The sequence below is a fragment of the Crassostrea angulata genome, chromosome 3 (assembly GCF_025612915.1).
Source record: "Crassostrea angulata isolate pt1a10 chromosome 3, ASM2561291v2, whole genome shotgun sequence".
Classification (NCBI taxonomy): domain Eukaryota; kingdom Metazoa; phylum Mollusca; class Bivalvia; order Ostreida; family Ostreidae; genus Magallana; species Magallana angulata.
Genome location: NC_069113.1, coordinates 56,860,847 through 56,883,364, shown reverse-complemented (window position 1 = coordinate 56,883,364; position 22,518 = coordinate 56,860,847). Strand labels below are relative to the sequence as shown.

General features: G+C 36.8%; 2 protein-coding genes across 2 annotated transcripts in view; both read right to left on the bottom strand.

Annotated features, from left to right (window-relative positions):
* LOC128178227 (CST complex subunit CTC1-like) overlaps positions 1–22,518 on the bottom strand; it is a 74,661-nt gene that overhangs the window by 33,217 nt on the left and 18,926 nt on the right. The window contains exons 9-19 of the mRNA XM_052845287.1: positions 13,548–13,640; positions 13,333–13,425; positions 12,821–12,882; positions 12,171–12,270; positions 11,781–11,861; positions 11,213–11,334; positions 9,368–9,497; positions 9,006–9,173; positions 5,549–6,337; positions 3,363–3,424; positions 703–815 (exon numbers count right to left, since the gene is read on the bottom strand). Of these exons, the coding sequence (XP_052701247.1) occupies positions 703–815; positions 3,363–3,424; positions 5,549–6,337; positions 9,006–9,173; positions 9,368–9,497; positions 11,213–11,334; positions 11,781–11,861; positions 12,171–12,270; positions 12,821–12,882; positions 13,333–13,425; positions 13,548–13,640 (1,813 nt within the window). The remainder of the gene's footprint in view (positions 1–702; positions 816–3,362; positions 3,425–5,548; positions 6,338–9,005; positions 9,174–9,367; positions 9,498–11,212; positions 11,335–11,780; positions 11,862–12,170; positions 12,271–12,820; positions 12,883–13,332; positions 13,426–13,547; positions 13,641–22,518) is intronic.
* On the bottom strand, positions 18,024–20,919 carry LOC128178224 (uncharacterized). The gene is made up of 2 exons (XM_052845284.1): positions 20,266–20,919; positions 18,024–20,147 (listed from the first exon to the last, which is right to left on the bottom strand). Exons 1-2 carry the CDS (start codon positions 20,400–20,402, stop codon positions 18,122–18,124), a joined length of 2,163 nt encoding a protein of 720 aa, XP_052701244.1. The 5' UTR covers positions 20,403–20,919; the 3' UTR covers positions 18,024–18,121.

Below are 22,518 nucleotides of genomic sequence, written 5' to 3'. Positions count from 1 at the left end.
TTGCCGAAATGTATCGTTCAGCATTTTGAAGTCCATTGATATCGTTCGGGGTTTCTTTTTTCCACTCATTGTCATCATACTTGTTCAAATATTTTTAATGTTGTTTAACTTCTTATTCACAAAACGCATTTTTATTCAATTTTGTTAATTTCATTTACTTCCAAAGCCGCTTAGGATTTATTTCATGATCTTTACAAAATTGTATCATTTTCTATTGCGCCGCCTTAAACGCTGACATCGTCATTTTATTACGAGTTAACTTTTTAACTTGTCACAAAACGCGCTATAAAAATATTTAAAAGTTTTGTTGTAGCCAAAACATTTTTTGAGTAAATAATAGAATTATTATCAGATATCAATGTATGTTTTATTTGAATTTTTTCATTCGAAAAGTACTTTTCCTCGCGATTTTCTTTTCATTATGTTGATTTTAACTTTCTGTTCTTGACATTGCGCCGCATGTCGAATTTCTGATCTAACATGCTTTCATTTCACTAATTTAATCTCAAACAATATTTGATTTTAAAACATTATTTGAATGCAAATTTCTTGAACCCTTTATGGCACAAATTTCATCATCGATTGTCTTCGATTGACTGAATAACGCCACCTGTCTACGCTATTTTGGGACAACCCTGGTATATACTTACTTGCCAGGACTTGGTCTGATATACATGGTAAATATTTGAATTTGAGACTTACATGAAGTTGAACCACTGAGACTCGTGGTCTTTTTCTGATACTGCTGATTATCCGCCGGCAAATGTCGTCTGTTCTTAATTCTTCCCTCAAAACTCACCATTTTATTCTGGAAACTAAATCAACAAGAGGCCCATTAGCCACATCGCTCACCTGAGGAACATTAGGTATGATAAAATCAGCATAATACAATCAGCATAATACAAACTATCTGGACAATGTACAATAATACTTGTAGATCCTGTATAAATAAAATCCATTTTCCAACCTGGATATTCTTATGTTTATAATCATTAGTCCCTTTTCTAACAGGAAGATTTTATAGTCATATCACATGTTGAGTATTGCAGTTCTCAAAAAAATCCTTAACAATTGTTAATATATGGGATATAAAGCTTTATCTCATACGTGTGGTGTATATTACCCATGTGATAAACCTTTGCTATATCACACGGGTGATGCTACATCAAATACTTCCGGTCGGAACTACTTTTGACACAGCCCCTCGCTTCAAGTGACCTATTTTCGAAGATTTGCTAGTACTTTCAACATAACTATATCTACTACAAAAATTAATATAAAATCGATTTTGTCAAAGATTTAAATTACAAATATGAAGGAAAACACATAACTGCGTAGCACAGGCGTCGGAACCGGGGGGGGGGGGGGGGAGGAGGTTAGCCCACCCCCCCCCCCACCCCCTCACGTTTTTTTGCAAAGTTATTCATAACCGTAACCACAAGACCCTTTTTTCTTGTTTGTCAAGATTTTTGATAAATTTAGCCCACTTCAAACTTTCAATTTGCTTTGTGAAGTTTATAAAACTACAAATTACGTTAACTATCAAGGAGTTCATCCTGACTACGCGATGAAAACAGAGCGCTCTGGTTGTGTTTATATAGCCTACAAGAACTTACCGAAATAATGTTTCATGAGACTTTTATTCCACCACCAGTAAGCATGATCTTATTCACTATTTTCAATTTCGAATCATAAGGCTAGCCTAGTGTTTGTTTTATTTTAAACATCATGCATCATAAACTGTTCTTCGTTCGAGTTAATTCAAACTAACGAGCATTCGCAACTTTGTGTATGTCATTCAAGTCTTCTAATCGGCATTTCCATTTAATCAAGTAAATAAGCTCTAAGAAAAATTATCTAGAGCTAAAAAATTATTTTAAGGTTTATTTCAGTGAAACTTTACATTAAAACAGTTAGATTTATCTCAGGAATGACGTACTAAATTGTATTGCGCAAGGTCACAATAGCCGCATAACACAACGTTGCATCTTCGTTTTTAATCTTTGAAAAAAAAAACAATTTGGGTCACACAAGGGACTGTCTCAAAAGCTTCATAATATAAATCAAACTGTATGAGATAAATAGAACATCTATAATTGTGTGATTTTATATTTGCTTTATCCAACTCGTTGAAATGGTTATATTCGCTCGGCAAGCCTTGCGAATATATACACCATTTCAACTCTTTGGATAAAGCAAATATAAAATCACACAATATAGATATCCTCTATATATCAAACTCTGAACCTTCTTGTGAGGCCAAAGGATTGTCTTGGGGCCAAAGTCTTAACAATAATAAAAATCATCTGGCTGATTAGTTTCTGAGAAGAAGATTTTTTAACGATTTACTCTATATATTCCTATGTAAAACTTTAACACCACTCCCCCCAATGTGGCCCCACCCTACCCCCAGAGGTCATGATTTTCACAACTTTGAATCTACACTACCTGAGGATGCTTCCACACAAGTTTCAGCTTTCCTGGCTGATTAGTTTCTGAGAAGAAGATTTTTAAAGATTTACTCTATATATTCCTATGTAAAAATTTGACCCCCCATTGTGGGCCCACCCTACCCCCGGAGGTCCTGATTTTCACAACGTTGAATCTACACTACCTGAGAATGCGTTCACACAAGTTTCAGCTTTTCTGTTCTAATAATTTTGAGAAGAAGATTTTCAAAGATTTATTCTATATATTCCTTTGTAATTCTTTGACCCCCATTGTGGCTCCACCCTACCCCCAGGGGATATGATGTTCACAACTTTGAATCTACACTAACTGAGGATGCTTCCACACTTGTTTCAGCTTTCCTGGCTTTATGGTTCTTGAGAAGAAGATTTTTGAAAATTTCAAAAAAAAATTTCAATAACTTCTAACTATCTCCCCTTGATAAAAAGGTGTGGCCCTTAATTTTCACAACTTTGAATCCCCTTTGTCTCAGGATGATTTGTGCCAAGTTTAGTTGAAATTGGTCCAGTAGTTCTTGACAAAATATTGAAAATGTTAAAAGTTTACGGACAGACAGACAGACGGACGATAGAAAAAATGTGATCAGAAAAGCTCACTTGAGCTTTCAGCTCAGGTGAGCTAAAAATGATATCACAGACCACCATTATTCAAACAAAAAACAAGATGGATTAATGAATAAACAGGAAAAATCAAATGTAATGTTTGGTTTTCTTTTCTCTCATTGACATATTAAATATATACAGGGTTATTTTTGCCCCATATAAAGAAAGATAATTGACAATAATGGCAAAAGGGGTGAAAATAATAAGTGGGCGAATATTTCCTGGTACCGGTATACAGAATGTGTATTCTTATAATTTTCATTTGTTAAAAATCATAATTCACAAGTTTACCTTTCTTTAGTTATCTCACTGATCTCTGAGAGCATAGACGAGTTTTTACATACATGGCATGTCTAAAACAGAATTACAATAATCTTACAAAAGGAAAGGAATAAATAAATATTTGCTCAACATACAAAATTTATGCATGTTAATTAAATATTGGCACTTTTCCATGTATATCAATTGAAATTCCAGGCTTGTAATTTTTTTTTTAAACATATTTTAATATTGTAATGATATGCTAGCCTTGTAAACTAATACATGTACTTTCAAATTGATGCATACATCAGTCTGTGTAATGACATGTCCGTGTTTTGAGAGTCAGGCAGTCATTGTTATGTAAAATGACAAACATATGTACTAGTCTCTCAGTGTGTTGTAATATACAGTGGAGCCTCACTTATCCGGACACTTTTGTCCCCAGGCCAAATCGTCCGGATAGGTGAAGCGTCCGGATATCTGGATTGTGATATTTACCTTTAATATTTATGGAAACATAACTCATAAATTAATTAAACAATTAAATATTTTGTTTTGATAGCAATAAGCATTACAAAAAAAGTTTAGTATTTTTTTAAATTAACAAAACAAAATATTGTTAAAAACATTATTTAAGGTATGTTTTTTCCACATGAAACCAAGCACTACATTCTTCAAGGCAACACATGTACATGCACATAACAATCACTGTATCAAACCGATAATTTAATTACATTCGCATAACAAAGCAACAGAAGAGAGTCGGTGTTCCACTTTACGCTGACAAATCTTTTTCTTCAAGCTAGCGGTGATCGCAACTCTCGCTCTCTTGGCCGGTGGTGTTGACATGTTTGAAGCTGCTCAACATTTGATGATTGAAAATGGGTGAAAATCTGTGTATATTCCCTTATTGATAATTGTCCAAGCTATTTGTTCATTGACAGAACTTACCCAAGCTAATTTTACGTATCCATCTTTCTATAGAGTTAATTGCACGAAAGCGATATTTACAAGTAGCGTGAACACTCATCCACGCCATGTTTGGCATAAATTATTATTACACTGTTAATTGAACACACGCTATAAAATTAATGCCGATACCCTGAACATCCCAAGCGGTCTTAATAACTATCGTAAACAGAACTCAAATTATCAAATATTTCATTTCAATTACGTTTTAAAATGAATAAGCGTACGAACGATCCAATCACACTACGATTAATAGAATTTTAATTCAATCAATAGTTGACTTTTTTAAACACAAATTAAACAATTTTCATGACATTTTAATCAAACAATAACAGTTCATAAGTTAAATGGCGACAATTAAACATGTCGCATCCATGGTTATCGTAATATCCTCGGGCGAGTACATAGCGTGACACAGGTGACCCCGATTACCGGACGAAGGCATTGTTTAAAACCAACAACCAGTGTCAGATGTTTTTACACCAATTTGCACTTGCGCATAAAAAACTGTTGTGCCCCCGAACACTTAAATGTGACCGTCCGGTTAAATGAGGTAAAATTTAAAGGAAAATTGTATTATGTGGTAAAATTTGACCGTCCGGATCCGGAACGCGGAATTCCGGATAAACGAGACAAATTATTGTGTAAAAATTCTGTTCCCAATAAAAATCGACCGGAAAGTGAAGCGTCCGGATATCTGGCGTCCGGATATCTGAGGCTCCACTGTACTAGTCTGAGCTGGCACTGTACCAGTTTTCAGCTAAAATTTAACATTTCCTTTTCATAACGTTATTTCCTTATTTCTTGATATCTTTGGATAAAACTTGACATTCTATAAATGGTAATTTCCTTGTTTATCCAGCTGTTAGATTACATCATTATGAAGAACTCAAAACATCTTGTTTTTGTGCTTTTTAGCACACCTCGAAAGTTATTTGCTCAACATATAAAAATGTCGCCTTACAATTTATGCATGTAAATTTAGTAAAGGCACTTGTGTGTATTTCAATTGAAATTCCAGGCTAGTAGTATTCTTGTAAAGATAATTTAATATATTCAATGAATGTAATGGTATGCTAGCCTAGTAAGAAACACATTTACTAGTCCCTCAGTGTGCAGTAATATTCTAGTCTGTAGTGTTTTGAGGTTTTAATTATGAGCAATGAATTTAACCGAGGTGGTGACTTTTTTTTTGGATACTTTCTACATCAACATGTATTATCTAACACATTCATTTATGTCCTTACCATCTGTTGACACCTGTAATCTAGTTTTCTCTCAGTGACCCATAAATCTGATGGGACAAGTACACAGGTTTTACCCCCAGCTTGTTTCTCAGCCTTCTTCAGAAACTTCAGAGAACTCTTGGCAGACACTGGAGTCAGTCCACCCTCTGAGGAGAACCAGTAATGCTTGCCTGGTTGCAGTGTGTTGTACCACTTGACCGAGGCGTTCTGGAACAGCAGGATTTTGGTGGCCGACAGCAGATTTCTCGTCTTGTCGTCTCCTCCTGCATATGTCCATGTGACATCATCAGCCAGATACCGTTCTTTCCAAAATTTAAGAGCATCGTTCCCAAAGTCATGAACTTCCTCCTCCAACCAAGAAGTGTCCAGGAAGTAACCGAAAGCTGTGAACCTGAAGTGGGGCCTACCTGAGCTCACTCCATCTAATAACAGAGATTCCTTGTGGATCACACAACACAGAACTCGCTCTTTGTCGGTGCTGACTTTAGATTTTTTGTTCTTTATTAGGATCTCTATGTTCGAGATAGACACCACCAGGTAATGGTCTTCTCTAGAACCTCTGACATAACTTTGATCTCCATAAGAGTTACAGTTGGGGTACTGACAGAGTTGGAATTTTTCAAACACGATGCAGTACTTCTGTATAGCCACCAGACACCCATTCAAAGCTGAAAATGAGAGCTCACTTTTGTCTCGTCCTGTCAGGATAAGACATTTGTGACACCCTGTATCATCCATCAAGAGAACCATTCCTGTATCAGGACAGAACTGTATATAACCTATCAATACCTACAACCAAATAAAACAGCAAACTATACATGTAATTCACAATATAAAAACAGATCCTTTTTAAATTCAAGTAAACAAAACATGATTTTGAAATAAACATATCAAAAGTTACACAATCTACATAGATTTTAAAAATATGTCAAATACAGATATGGTCTCCTGCTGATGAATAGTACATGTAATTTTGGTATGTTATAAACCAATTGATTCAGGATGTATGCAATGTCTACTACATTTAAAACCATTATATTACCTATTAGATTTAAAACTAATGCATGCATAAAACTTGTGTCTTATACTGCTATGATGTGACTTATTCCACCAACTCTTGGAGGCATTAATCAATGCTATATCATGATAATAACCTGAGTGTGGTAATTTCCTGAGTGACATCCTGATCTTGACTGTGATAATTACCTGAGTGTCATCCTGATCTTGACTGGTAATTACCTGAGTGACATCCTGATCTTGACTGTGATAATTTCCTGAGTGACATCCTGATCTTGACTGTGGTAATTACCTGAGTGTCATCCTGATCTTGACTGGTAATTACCTGAGTGACATCCTGATCTTGACTGTGATAATTACCTGAGTGTCATCCTGATCTTGACTGGTAATTACCTGAGTGTCATCCTGATCTTGACTGTGGTAATTACCTGAGTGACATCCTGACCTTGACTGTGGTAATTACCTGAGTGTCATCCTGATCTTGACTGTGGTAATTACCTGAGTGACATCCTGACCTTGACTGTGGTAATTACCTGAGTGACATCCTGATCTTGACTGTGGTAATTACCTGAGTGACATCCTGATCTTGACTGTGGTAATTACCTGAGTGACATCCTGACCTTGACTGTGTTAATAACCTGAGTGACATCCTGACCTTGACTGTGGTAATTACCTGAGTGACATCCTGATATTAACTGCAGTAATTACCTGAGTGTCATCCTGATCTTGACTGTGATAATTACCTGGGTGTCATACTGATCTTGACTGTGGCAATTACATGAGTGACATCCTGACCTTGACTGTGGTAATTACCTGAGTGACATCCTGATCTTGACTGTGGTAATTACCTGAGTGACATCCTGATCTTGACTGTGGTAATTACCTGAGTGACATCCTGACCTTGACTGTGTTAATAACCTGAGTGACATCCTGACCTTGACTGTGGTAATTACCTGAGTGACATCCTGATATTAACTGCAGTAATTACCTGAGTGTCATCCTGATCTTGACTGTGATAATTACCTGGGTGTCATACTGATCTTGACTGTGATAATTTCCTGAGTGACATCCTGATCTTGACTGTGGTAATTACCTGAGTGTCATCCTGATCTTGACTGGTAATTACCTGAGTGTCATCCTGATCTTGACTGTGATAATTTCCTGAGTGACATCCTGATCTTGACTGTGATAATTACCTGAGTGTCATCCTGATCTTGACTGGTAATTACCTGAGTGACATCCTGATCTTGACTGTGATAATTTCCTGAGTGACATCCTGATCTTGACTGTGGTAATTACCTGAGTGTCATCCTGATCTTGACTGGTAATTACCTGAGTGACATCCTGATCTTGGCTGTGATAATTACCTGAGTGTCATCCTGATCTTGACTGGTAATTACCTGGGTGTCATACTGATCTTGACTGTGATAATTACCTGAGTGTCATCCTGATCTTGACTGGTAATTACCTGAGTGTCATCCTGATCTTGACTGTGGTAATTACCTGAGTGACATCCTGATCTTGACTGTGATAATTACCTGAGTGTCATCCTGATCTTGCCTGTGTTAATTACCTGAGTGACGTCCTGATCTTCTCTATGGAAATCACCTGAGTGACATCCTGATCTTGACTGTGGTAATTACCTGAGTGTCATCTTGATTTTGACTGTGGTAATTACCTGAGTGACATCCTGATCTTGACTGTGATAATTTCCTGAGTGACATCCTGATCTTGACTGTGGTAATTACCTGAGTGTCATCCTGACCTTGACTGGTAATTACCTGAGTGTCATCCTGATCTTGACTGTGGTAATTACCTGAGTGTCATCCTGATCTTGACTGTGTTAATTACCTGAGTGACGTCCTGATCTTGACTGTGGAAATCACCCGAGTGACATCCTGATCTTGACTGTGGTAATTACCTGAGTGTCATCTTGATTTTGACTGTGGTAATTAACCGAGTGACATCCTGATCTTGACTGTGATAATTACCTGGGTGTCATACTGATCTTGACTGTGATAATTTCCTGAGTGACATCCTGATCTTGACTGTGATAATTACCTGAGTATCATCCTGACCTTGACTGGTAATTACCTGAGTGTCATCCTGATCTTGACTGTGGTAATTACCTGAGTGTCATCCTGATCTTGACTGGTAATTACCTGAGTGACATCCTGATCTTGACTGTGATAATTTCCTGAGTGACATCCTGATCTTGACTGTGGTAATTACCTGAGTATCATCCTGACCTTGACTGGTAATTACCTGAGTGTCATCTTGATTTTGACTGTGGTAATTACCTGAGTGTCATCCTAATCTAGACTGTGGTAATTACCTGAGTGTCATCTTGATTTTGACTGTGGTAATTACCTGAGTGACATCCTGATCTTGACTGTGGTAATTACCTGAGTGACATCCTGATCTTGACTGTGGTAATTACCTGAGTGACATCCTGATCTTGACTGTGGTACAACCAATATAGATCCGAGTTTAGGTGTTCCACAGTTCTCAAGTTCTGGATGATATCGTATCCGACTCTTTGGATCAATGCTGAATCAAATACAATGTCTGAGCACAGGGGGATAATGGGTAGGAAACAGTCCATGGGCTGCAATAAAAAACTCAGAATTAATCCAAATTCTACACAGAGAAAGTGTCACAAAAATACTGACAGATGACTAAAAATACATTTTATGTATATGGAACAATGAGAATAAAAGAAGCTGAAGATTGAAATAGGAAAATGAGATATCTACAGATACATGTATCTAGATATCTACACTATATTAAAAAATAAGTCACCTTGGTGTGTATTTCCGTTCCAAGCAGAAGACAGCTGTGAGGCGTAGAGAGAAATTCCTTCATGTAGTCTCGCTTAGGAAAGTTCATTTCACAGTTCACATACTTCTCTAGCAGCCAGTCAAACCAAGAGCTACAATCACAGGTAAACCAGTCAAACCGAGAGCTACAATAACAGGTAAACCAGTCAAACAGAGAGCTACAATCACAGGTAAACCAGACAAACCAAGAGCTACTATCACAGGTAAACCAGTCAAACCGAGAGCTACAACCACAGGTAAACCAGTCAAACCAAGAGCTACAATCAGGTAAACCAGTCAAACCAAGAGCAACATCAATAGGTAAACCAGTCAAACAGAGAGTTACAACCACAGGTAAACCAGTCTAACCAAGAGAGCTAAAACCACAGGTAAACCAGTCAAACAGAGAGCTCCAACCACAGGTAAACCAGTCAAACAGAGAGTTACAATCACAGGTAAACCAATCAAGCCAAGAGCTACAATCACAGGTAAACAAGTCAAACCAAGAGCTACAATCACAGGTAAACCAGTCAAACAGAGAGTTACAACCACAGGAAAACCAGTCAAACCAAGAGCTACAATCACAGTTAAACCGGTCAAACAGACAGCTACAATCACAGGTAAACCAGTCAAACCAAGAGCAACATCAACAGGTAAACCAGTCAAACTGCGAGCTACAACCACAGGTAAACCAGTCAAATGGAGAGCGACAATCATAGGTAAACCAAGCTAACCAAGAGCTACAACCACAGCCAAGTTTTACATTCCTCAACTTATACTTTCCTTTCAGATTTTAACACAACATTTGACAAGTATTCATTTAAATATGAAAAGACAAGTGAAAAGCTGTCAATTTGACAGCAAACCGGGTTTTCTTTTATGTAAACTGTATCCATAATCCATGTCAACCCTTATCCAGTGAAATGGAGTATCCTACATGTATATGCAACATTTTGCCAAAAAATGACTAAGTTCAAAAGCTGGTATTTTTTCGATAAATTATCGGAAATCAAAATCCTAGCAATATGCACACCTCTGATATATGTACAATTGATCTGCAAAAGAACAACTTCCTATCTTGAGAACTGTAGGAGGAGTTATCCGTAAAATGAGGGTACCCTATATGCAATATTTTGCCAAAAAATGACTAAGTTCAAAAGCTGGTATTTTTTCCATAAATTATCAGAAATCAAAATCCTAGCAATATGCACACCTCTGATAAATGTACAATTGATCTGCAAAAGAACAACTTCCTATCTTGAGAACTGTAGGAGGAGTTATCCGTACAATGAGGGTACCCTATATGCAATATTTTGCCAAAAAATGACTAAGTTCAAAAGCTGGTATTTTTTCGATTAAATATCGGAAATCAAAATCCTAGCAATATGCACACCTCTGATATATGTACAATTGATCTGCAAAAGAACAACTTCCTATCTTGGGAATTGTAGGAGGAGTTATCCGTACAATGAGGGTACCCTATATGCAATATTTTGCCAAAGAATGACTAAGTTCAAAAGCTGGTATTTTTTCGATAAATTATCGGAAATCAAAATCCTAGCAATATGCACACCTCTGATATATGTACAATTGATCTGCAAAAGAACAACTTCCTATCTTGAAAACTGTAGGAGGAGTTATCCGTACAATGAGGGTACCGTTTTGGCAGCCGCCCTCCCGCCCGCCATCCCGCCATTTTCACCATTTTAATAACCGGATTTTTCCGTTGGAAAACCCGGTTAAAAATGTAAGTAATCCACATGCCTGGACTTCCATGTATTATCAAACCAAAGAACCTATACTGTAAAGCAACTGTGACACGTCTTACCACAGGCTGGTGTGGAACTTGTTGTACAGAGAAATAAGAAATCGGGAAAACTGGAAGATCATCATCTTGGTGACTGAATTTCTCCATAGCCATTTTCTGATGAAAGCAGAGGGTTTAACACACTAAAAATAAAGACAGAACATGTGAGAAAGTTGTGCATTTACAACACTTATCTATTGGCTTTTCAAAGCATTTTTCTTTTTAAAGAAAAAAAAAGAACTTTATAACAAACTCTTTAAATTATTCTTCTCATTAAGAAGCCTGCTCATTTAGAAATTGTATGAAAGTGGCACTGTTTTCTTCAAATTCCCCCGAACTCTTGCTTTGAGATTTCAAAAACAGACAAAATGGCAATAAATTGTGTTTCCTGCAAAAATCTTTACATCTATTTAATTATCTGTCTTGTAAACTGTAATGAATTCCATTAAGAGGAAGTTTCATTCGCTACATTATGCATAAATGCATAACGCTTTGATTGTAGCCATCAGAATTGATAAAAATAAATGCTTTGGGGAGGGGGGGAGGGGGGTGTAATAGGGTCCATGACAATTCTAACACTGTTACTTACCTTAACCTGTGGAGTAATGACAGAAAACTCAGTCACTCTGAAGCTGGAGCTCATACAACAAACAATACAGATCTTGGGAAACTGAAAAATAATGGGAAAAGTAAAACTTAGGGATAATAATGCAGATCTTGGCAAACTGAAATCCGGTATTACATCCAAGGTCTTTTCTTAAAGGGAACATGTAATCCAAACAAGAATCCTTTAAAATTTATCGAGAAAATCAAAATAAAGAAACCTATAAAGGATTTTCAATTTCAATTTTTTACAAGACATTTTTTAGGTGCCACAAAATTCCAAAATGCCATTTCCAATTTCTCAATGAATTAATTAAGGTCTGAAAAAATCTTGACGTACCTGTTTGAAGGCTCGCATGTGACAGTTGTAACGTACCTGTTTGAAGGCACACATGTGACAGTTGTAGACTGTGACTGTGGAACCAAGGTGAAGGTCGCTGTACTGATGTTTGTAGGGCAGGCCGCTCAGAATAAGCCTGAAACATACAGACTATCAGTGACTGCATCCCTAGTCTATCCAATGTTTGAACCATTGCTTCAAGTCCTATCAAGAATATTTGACTTAACGTTATGTAAGGACATCATCAGAGCTGACTTTAAATCATTCAAACATGTTCATCTTAATTTTTTCTTTTTTCAGTCTGTGACATGGCTAAACTGGTGCTCAGTGTCTCATCATTAATCTTACAACTACTGTAGATTCCTTATTTTATGCAAGTAATTAATTCCGCGATTCATCTGTCTTTGATCAAATTCACAAAAAATGTAAAATATCGCAAAATATTATCATAAATTCATTTAGTTAACATCCGTCTGAAAAAAAAAACAACAAGATCCTAAAATCTTTGAGATGCGAGTCTCACAATTTGATCCGGATATTAATTCTTTGCATTTAATTAGGAATTACAGAAACCCAAACTTTAACACTCTGCTTGATATATGTCATAAAATAAAATGTAAACTTCTGCTAGGTGTCTCAGCAGTAATCACTTGTTTCACTGTTTTATCAGGCATGAGTGTACGCACCATACTGTTCTATCCAGCTGGTAGAGACCAAAGCTCTCTAGGTCAGTGTTTGTGATCTCCCCCTTCAAAAACAGAATTATACATAGGCAACTTTAAACTCTGAAATCACAATGAAAGTCATAAATGTGAATTAAAAAACCCTGAATATTCATTACAACTAGCAAAAACATCTAATATATTTGTGATGTCTATATCAAAAGTTGTCGTTTTGTTAAGAAATTCTTAGTCCCAGTAAAATATCTATTTCCAAAAACTGTAAATAATGTTTAATATACCGTATTAAGCATGCACAACATTTAGAAAACAATTTTTCAACAAGTTAGTCTGGATTTGAATTTGCGTACATACACTTGTATCTGGATATACCTATTCTCATTAACATATGTTCGACATTTAGCGATGTACTAATACATGTACTTGATTTCTAACAAAAGCCTGTTTCTGCCAAAAACAGTAAAAACAACACACAGCCAAATGTAATACATCTACGACAACAGTATCACCCTTTATACCTTATAGGTACATAGTTCCTCGGGGCAGGAGGAGGGGGTGGGGCCTGTTTGTCTGATCAGGATCGAGTTTGATGGGTTCTGTTTCAGCCAACCCTTCATTTCAAAGTGGAGAAATATATTGTACATTGGTCAACACATGTTTTTAATTCCATTATTTAGTTTTATGATGATTAAAACATTATGATTCATTAATAATTGACACATTATGAACTCACAGAGAGTGATAGAACCTCAATGTTTGCCATAGCTGGTAGTAACACCTCCGCATTCTTCCACGGAACCAAGACTCGTTTCTCCTGTTCAGATCCCTTCAATGAAACTTGTTGGTGATACATTGTGGTACAAGGTTTTTTCAATTTATAAACAATTAACAAGAGTTAAGAGGAAGCAAAAAATTTATAATTTAAAATATATTGGGTCTTGTACCCAAACATCTAGTATAGCTAAATAAACAAACACTGCAAACCGAAATACAATCATACATAAAACAACAATAAACATATATTTGTAAACACCCAAAACACATATGTAAATAGTTTGGCGCTTGGGGGTTACTCATTCCTTCCCTACCAGCAACAGCCTGGGCTGTTAGCATGACAACGACACAAGACCCATGCCCGGGGCTGATCTCCAGCAGACATCAAGACTAGAACAGAAGGTGCTCGGGGCTGATCCCAGCGAGCCTGAATTAGAACGAAGCATGACCCGGGGCTGATCTCCAGCGGGCATCAAGACTAGAACAGATTGTGCTCTGGGCTGATCCCAGTGAGCCTGAATTAGAACGAAGCAAGACCCGGGGCTGATCCCAGCGGGTGTACATTAGAACGAAGCATGACCCGGGGCTGATCTCCAGCGGGCCTCAGGACTAGAACAGATTGCGCCCGGGGTTGATCCCAGCGAGCATAAATTAGAACGAAGCATGACCCGGGGCTGATCCCAGCGGGCATATATTAGAACAAAGCATGACCACGGGCTGATCTCCAGCGGGCCTCAAGACTAGAACAGATTGCGCTCGGGGCTGATCCCAGCGAGCATAAATTAGAACGAAGCATGACCCGGGGCTGATCCCAGCGGGCATATATTAGAACAAAGCATGACCCGGGGCTGATCTCCAGCGGGCCTCGAGACAAGAACAGATAGCGCTCGGGGCTGATCCCAGCGAGCATGAAGGAATAAACCAACTGCAAGGTGTATTCAAAGCTACAATACTAACTAGACAACTAGACTACATTAACCAGCATATGCATAACTCATATAGTATAAGAAACAGTTTAATTAATATATCTAAGTGCCTTAAAGACTTCGAACAAAAATTTAAAACATAGACTTGGTAGGAAATTCCCAAGGATTGAATGCCAAATGAACAAGTAGCCCCAGAGAATCAGGGAGTTGACGGGGATGGAGGGCGGGTAGCTTCTTAATCAAGCGTCTTCACAATAGCTTCTTCTTCTAAACAATGAACATCAATACACGACTCCCCCCTGTAGGTATCAATCCCTGATTACTCTTATCTAATGCATGTAATTAGTAATATGATAACACTGACCAACTTTATAAATAGAAATATTGCCCAACAACAGGCTAAGCATGTAATTTGATCCACGCAGCTATAATTGTTAAAGCAATATGAGCTGCAATTTTCATGTAACCTGTTGTAATTTTTTTTAAAGAAAATATTATTATAAATATTATATATATATATATATATATATATATATATATATATATATGTGTGTGTGTGTAACAAATAGGGCTCAATTTTTAATATATCATATCTGGAGAAATACTTGAATTCAGGATCTATCTACAATGTAACTACATTGTCCAGATATTGTGTAAATGACTCTAAAAAGCTGATTTTATTATGGCTAGTTTTGCTCATGTGAGCAATGTGGCCCATGGGCCTCTTGTTTTCTGAAATCCAGCCATAGACATAGATTGTAATGGTGCAAATTATTATGATCTGTTGAATAAACAATGAAACAATAATATGCTTTTATTGACATTTACTAAATTCAAAAACTTATACAAAATTGTCCCAATTAACCCCTGCGAAAGTGTTTGGAATATTTTTTTCATCGTTGCTACAGCGTAAGTATGTAATAAATCCAGATGTGCTCGAATGAAAGTTCACGAGACTTCACCGAGATTTGTTCAGTTCCTGTGAAATTTCAAGCGGAAGTATAAGTGTTCGGATAATATTCTCAAAATACGTAAGTACCGGTCGTTTTTCACATTATATCCTACTTTGATTTATGTTAGAACATTAATGTCTTATTTCACCATCAAGCGGTTATTTACATCAAATGATAATATTCAGAACATAGTTATCGTTCGTGTTTAACCACGTGTAGAGTGGTTGAAAATATAAACATTGGGTTGCTTAATAAAATCATAGCCATGTTTGATGCTTGTGGTGTCAATACCGTGTTTTTAGAAAAATAATGGGTGTCTGTTTTGCATAAAAACTTAGTATATCGAGCCATTTTCAAGGAACATTCTGCATAAAATAGTATAGTCTGTTTCACTATTGATGCTATTACTAGGTCAGGCGGGGATCGAAAATTAATCCTCAGGGGGGATCTCAACAAGCATGTTAATTGTTGCAACAGCAGACAAAAACTATTTTTTGCATTGTCAAATTTATTTCTAGAACACATTTTATACACCAATTAATGAAGATAAAGTTTAAAATCAGCAAGATATCTGTGAGCCAATGCTCACTAGTGATACCCCCGCTCTGATGTGAATATGCAAAATAAGCAAAGTCTACATTTAACAGAAAGCTGGCATCCGATTGGTACAGAAATATATTCCACAATATGGCATGCCTAAACAAATAGTGTGTTAAAATTTCAAGCATCTGCGATAAATAGCTGCTAAGAAATCTTTGAGGAAAATTTGTTTGAAAATTTTGGCTAAAATAAACAAAATACTCATTTAACAGGAAGATGATGTTCGATTGGTACAAAAATATATCCCACGATATGGCATGCCTTAACAAACACTGTAAAAATTTCAAGCATCTCCAATAAATAGCTGCTGAGAAATCTTTGACGAAAATTTGAATGAAAATGTTGGCAAAAAATAAACAAAGTCATTATTTAACAGGAAGTTGACGTCCGATTGATACAAAAATATTTCCCACAATATGGCATGCCAAAACAAATAGTGTGTTAAAATTTCAAGCATCTGCGATAAATAGGTGCTGAGAAATCTTTGAAGAAAATTTGTTCGAAAATTTTGGCTAAAAATAAACAAAGTCGTCATTTAACAGGAAGTTGATATCTGATTGGCACAGAAATATATCAAACGATATGGCATGCCTATACAAATATTGTGTAAAAATTTCAAGCATCTGCAATAAATAGTTGCTGAAAAATCTTTGACGAAAATTTGTTCGAAAATTTTGGTTAAAAAATAAGCAAAGTCATTATTTAACAGGAAGTTGACGTCCGATTGATACAAAAATATATATATCCCACAATATGGCATGCCTAAACAAATAGTGTGTTAAAATTTCAAGCATCTGCGATAAATAGTTGCTGAGAATTCTTTGACGGAAATTCGTTTGAAAATTTTGGCAAAAAATAAACAAAGTCGTCATTTAACAGGAAGTTGACGTCTGATTGGTACAAAAATACATCCCACCATTTAACATGCCTATACAAATACTGTGTAAAAATTTCAAGCATCTGTGATAAACAGTTGCTGAGAATTCTTTGACGGAAATTTGTTTGAAAAGTTTTGCTAAAAATAAACAAAGTCGTCATATAACAGGAAGTTGATGTCTGATTGGTACAAAAATATATCCCACGATATGGCATGCCTATACAAATACTGTGTAAAAATTTCAAGCATCTCCGATACACAGTTGCTGAGAATTCTTTGACGAAAATTTGTTTGAAAATTTTGGTTAAAAAATAAGCAAAGTCGTCATATAACAGGAAGTTGACGTCCGATTGGTACAAAAATATATCCCACGATATGGCATGCCTTACCAAACACTGTGTTAAAATTTCAAGCATCTGCGATAAATAGTTGCTGAGATAAATGCGACAGAAATTTTTGTTACGGACGGACAGACAGACGGACAGACGGACGGACGGACACACAAGGGTAAAACAGTATACCCCCTCTCCTTCGGAGCGGGGGTATAATAAACTTCTAGATTTTATATTTTACTACAAACTTTTAAGATAGAATATAAACAGGAGGCATGATTTTTACTGCAAAACTGAAAGGGTCAAATAAAATCATGTGGTCTAAAATTCAAATGACAATAACATTCGCACAAGGGGTGAAGAGGCATCATAGGTTTTCATTGTAAATAGGTAAAAATAAGTTGGAATGGAATATACATGTACATATTTTATTATATTAAGGTTTGACATTTTATAGAGAATAAGTGAATAGTTTAATTTTCTTCTGGGGGATGCTTTTTAAGCAAAAGATGCATTAATGATCTCAACTGCAAAATCTTGTTTTATGATATTTTCATAGCCATCATTTTAACAACTAAGGTCACAAAAATAAAAATACATAGTTTGGTAAAAATATGCAAAAAACTAGCACCCAAATTATGTACATCATATTCTTTAAAGTATTGATTTAAACACTATATTTTTAGGAACCAGTAAAACTACGACTCTGGTTCGCTACACCCAGATGAGACCTTCCATGAAGTTGTTTTAAACACTCAGGTAAAACCAAACAACATTCATGGTATTCTTATTTCATGTCAAGTTAAAATGTTCAGGGCATTATCCTCATAATGTCAGAGTGACATTTAATAAAAATGGGGTGTCGAAAAGTGTAAGTCTTGGATTCTTTCTGTGGTAGCAGTTTGTATTTTATTAAATTGATATTGTCTGAGTGACTGTTGGTATGAGTATAGAGCAGCCTGGAAGTTCCCTGTCATCTGTTGACAGATCCCCAGGATCTCCCAGGAAATGTCTCTTAAATCATCATCTACATACTGTCCCTGATCATGGTGAACAAGAACCTGTAGATCATCTAGAGCTGCTTGTGCTCTCATTGTGTCAACATGTCTAGAGCACAAAAACTCTAGCATGTGTAACAGTACAAATGTTGGGATATACAATGCAGACCCTCCGTTTTGTCTACTAGATTGTTGTTCTGGTAGCAGTTCACTGATATAACATAATTCATTGTCAAGCTTGATCTTCTCTGCTACAGCCTGTCTCATCTTTGTAGACCAGGACTGTCCCCCTACAGCCTCAGTATACCTCTCTCTGTCTACATGTCCATGATACATCAGATATGGCTGTGCTAACTTGACCTTTGTCATCTCTATAACAGATAAAGCTTCCCTGTATCTGAGTGTCTTGTAATAATACATGGCAATGTACAACATGTCAGATATAGATCCAAACTTGGCTGCTAATTTCAGCATGTGACAGGATATTTTGTCAGCAATATACATCTGTTTGTTGACACCTGTGTTAGTGTACATGTTGTGTAATATAAAAGCAGTGCCCTGAAGTGTGGTGGCTGTGTGTTTCTGTAAACTTACAACTTGATACTGTGACAGAGGAGAATCTATCAACTGTTGTATTGTGTGTAGGAACTTCATACAGCACTGTAGGTCTGATGTGTCTAGTCCATCATTATCATATAGCTCATTAAATAATTCTACATCAAACTCAGCCTCAGAGATCAGAGTGTGTTCATCAGTACACACCGTGAGTCTGGGATTACAGAGGACATCAATGATAGAGGACCTGATGGAGGGACTGTGTAGCAGCAATGCTATACCCTTCTCATACAACCCATACAGTCGCCTGAATAAACTTGTTTGTGCTTGGCCATGGATTTTACTCAGAAACATGTTGTTTTCTGGAATGAAAAAGTTTGGACTAATTCCTTCATACACCCATTTAAGGAGAAGTTTGAAGCAGACCCAGAAACCGACCAGGAGATTTTGTGGACACCAGTGAGGTAGTGTGTTTTGTTGAATGGCCCAAAAAACAGCTGTTTTCATGTGGTAGGAACACAGAAGTTTATCTTCATCTCTTAATCCATTGTTAATTATTTCCTTTAAGAACAATTTCATCAAACCATAAGTTAAGATCTGTGTGTGATTCATTGAGTACACAAGTTTGAATTCTGCCTGAGAGAAAGAAATTCTCCATTCTTTGTCTTCATGGTTTCCTAGTTTGTGTCCTATTGCTACAAAGTGACATCCATTTCTTACAATGTCATTGACAACATAAGGTGGGGGCCATGAGTGGCATCTGTTTATCCAAGAGGCAGCAGAGGGGGGCCAAAAATCACTGACAAAACAATGAGCATAATCGTATTGTACTGTACCATGTCTTCCACTGCTACATGGTCCATGTATTGTATCATCAGGACTTATTGAAGTACGATTTATCTCTCTGTATTTAGAACTTGATATATAGAGTCCTCCATTCATTTCCACACATGATGACAGCACTATCTGTGCAGCTCTTTCCAATGGTAAGCAAAGTAACGTAAATCCTGCTGGACTCTCAGAATTGTCACAGAGAATCAGTGCCTGTCTGTGTATGTTGTAAAACTCAGACTGAGAGAAATCCCAGATCACTCGAATGTTAGTTTGCCAGATCATAGTGTCTATGTCTGAATTAAGAAATCTAAATCCTTCTTTCCGACTTCCACTATCCATTAATCTCCACACATCACAATGATTCCCCAACAGCTCCATCATATCCCCTATGTCTCTCCTGGAGGCCACCTGTTGTGGGGTCCCTATCTTGTGACACATCCCCACATACACTGACTCAGACATTTTCTGAACAGGAATTTCTCCTCTAAAATTGAAAGTACACTGTACTCAAGAATATTATTACTGGATGCATTTTTTACCCAATTTGTATACATCAATGACCAATTGTAATTAGGAAATTGTGAACTTTAAAATAAACTTACATTTGTGTTGTATTGTCTGAATCCATAACTTCAAAAAATTTTCTAATTTTAGTCATGGGGAAAACCCCGTTGTTACAGAAAGTAAAAGACTTTTGGTAAATTACTTTCATACTAACCAATGTGATTACTTGCTTCATTATTTTAGAAACATAACTCCAATGATCCTAATAGTAATGTTAATGATGTGTATTGAGTAACATTACCTTCACTATAAATAAATACCGGTACTGTAGCTTAGTGTGCAAAGAGGGATAACTCTTTTTATATGTAGTTCTTATAAAAACTTGAAGCTTTGGTTTAGTATTTATAGTATATAACATTTTACTCAGTTTAATTTCAATTCACTTACCTTAAGAGATGCAAACATGCATTAAATACAGTTCAACCTGTTAGTTCAAGAATGCACATTTTGTCTCACGCGTAAGAATTTTGATCGAAAGATTCATTCAGTAATGATGTTGACCTCGATGAACTGACCTCAGTCATAAGATGCTCCATGACCTGACCTCGATCTATTGATGTTGCATAATAGTAGCTAGGAAGACGGCTTGGTTTTTAACAAGGTTACGTTATAACGCGACCTCAGTAGCAAATTATAATGGCATTCAATGTTTTTCAGTCGCATTCAATTATCTTAATATAACTCTTTCTTTTTATACATGTTAATGCTCTTTGAAGAGCCCTACTCAGTATTCTGAAGTAGAAGAAGAAGATATATCAACATTTAATAATTCCATTTAAAATATTGTAACGTGACGGACTTGTCAATGAAATTAAAACAATAGTTCTATTTACAGTTTATTTACATATTTACACACATACACTACAAGAGTAAAACACATCACTTATGATGAACTTAAAGATCTGTACTCTCCAAGTCTTACTCTCCGACTCCCCCTCTCTTTCTCTCGTTATCATTTTTATCCCCCTCCCAGAGTTTCTCAGCCATAAATCACACATCATAGCACTCCCTGGCTAGAGAGAAAATAAACAATTAAACCAATGATCCCCCTTTTCCCACCGGTCTGATAAGACATCAGAGACCCACCAGCTGCACAGATGGATGACATATTAATTAAGTGCCAGCCGGACATTTAACGGTTCACTCAAACTAACAAGATCTCTAATGAACATAAACATAAATTTGCCAATTTATCACATTGCCCCCCTTTTTCAAAGACATGTGCCCACACATGTTATTAACTGAAAAATTTCTCATTCTGAACCTAAAATATACATCTACACAAATTAAATTTTCATATTAACTATAACAATATAGTTTAACAATCAATTATTCATTTCAATGTGCATAAAACAACAATTGGACAGTCACTGTCTTATAATTTCTTATAAGTCCAAACGATCTACAGGACGACGCACGCGTTTTCCACGACCATACTCATCGCAATCGTTGTCAATAATTGAACTGTTCGCAGACTCATCATCGGAGTCAGTCTGATGGTCGTCAACATATCGCCTCACATCTGTCTCTCCGTGGAACGGCTTTAGTCGGTTGTAATGTACCACCCGCGGTTTAGAATTCGGTGATTTCTGTACACGATACACGAGATCTGATATTGATGTAATTACTCGGTATGGTCCGTCCCAATTTGATTGTAATTTGGGGCTCAGTCCGACCTTACGCTTGGGGTCATACAGCCATACGAGGTCACCATCTTTGTACGGTTGGAATTTTGCGCTGTAATCGTATTCCGACTTTTGTTTGTTGCTTGCACTTTTGATGTGTTCTCTTGCCGCTTCGTGTACATTGCACATACGGTCCTTGAGATCTGCCACATACTGCGGAACACTTGTTGCACTGTTCACAGGTAAACTTCCGTACACAAGATCCACAGGTAAACGCGCTTCACGTCCCAACATCATCATGTTTGGAGAATAAGACGTCGTCTCCTGGTCAGCACTACGGTATGCCATCATCGCCAACGGCAGAACTTCATCCCAGTTTTTCTGATCTTTTTCTACTAGTGTAGCTAGCATATTTCCGACGGTCTTATTGAAGCGTTCAATCATGCCATCCGACTGCGGATGTAATGCAGTAGTTCGGGTTTTCTGAATTCCTAATAATTTTGTCATTTCGCTGAACAAAGCAGACTCGAAATTCCTACCTTGATCAGAATGCACTTGAATCGGAACACCCAGACGACATATAAACTCGTGCACAAGTTTCTTTGCGACCGTTTCCGCTTCCTGGTCCGGGATGGCGAATGCTTCTGTCCATTTAGTAAAGTAGTC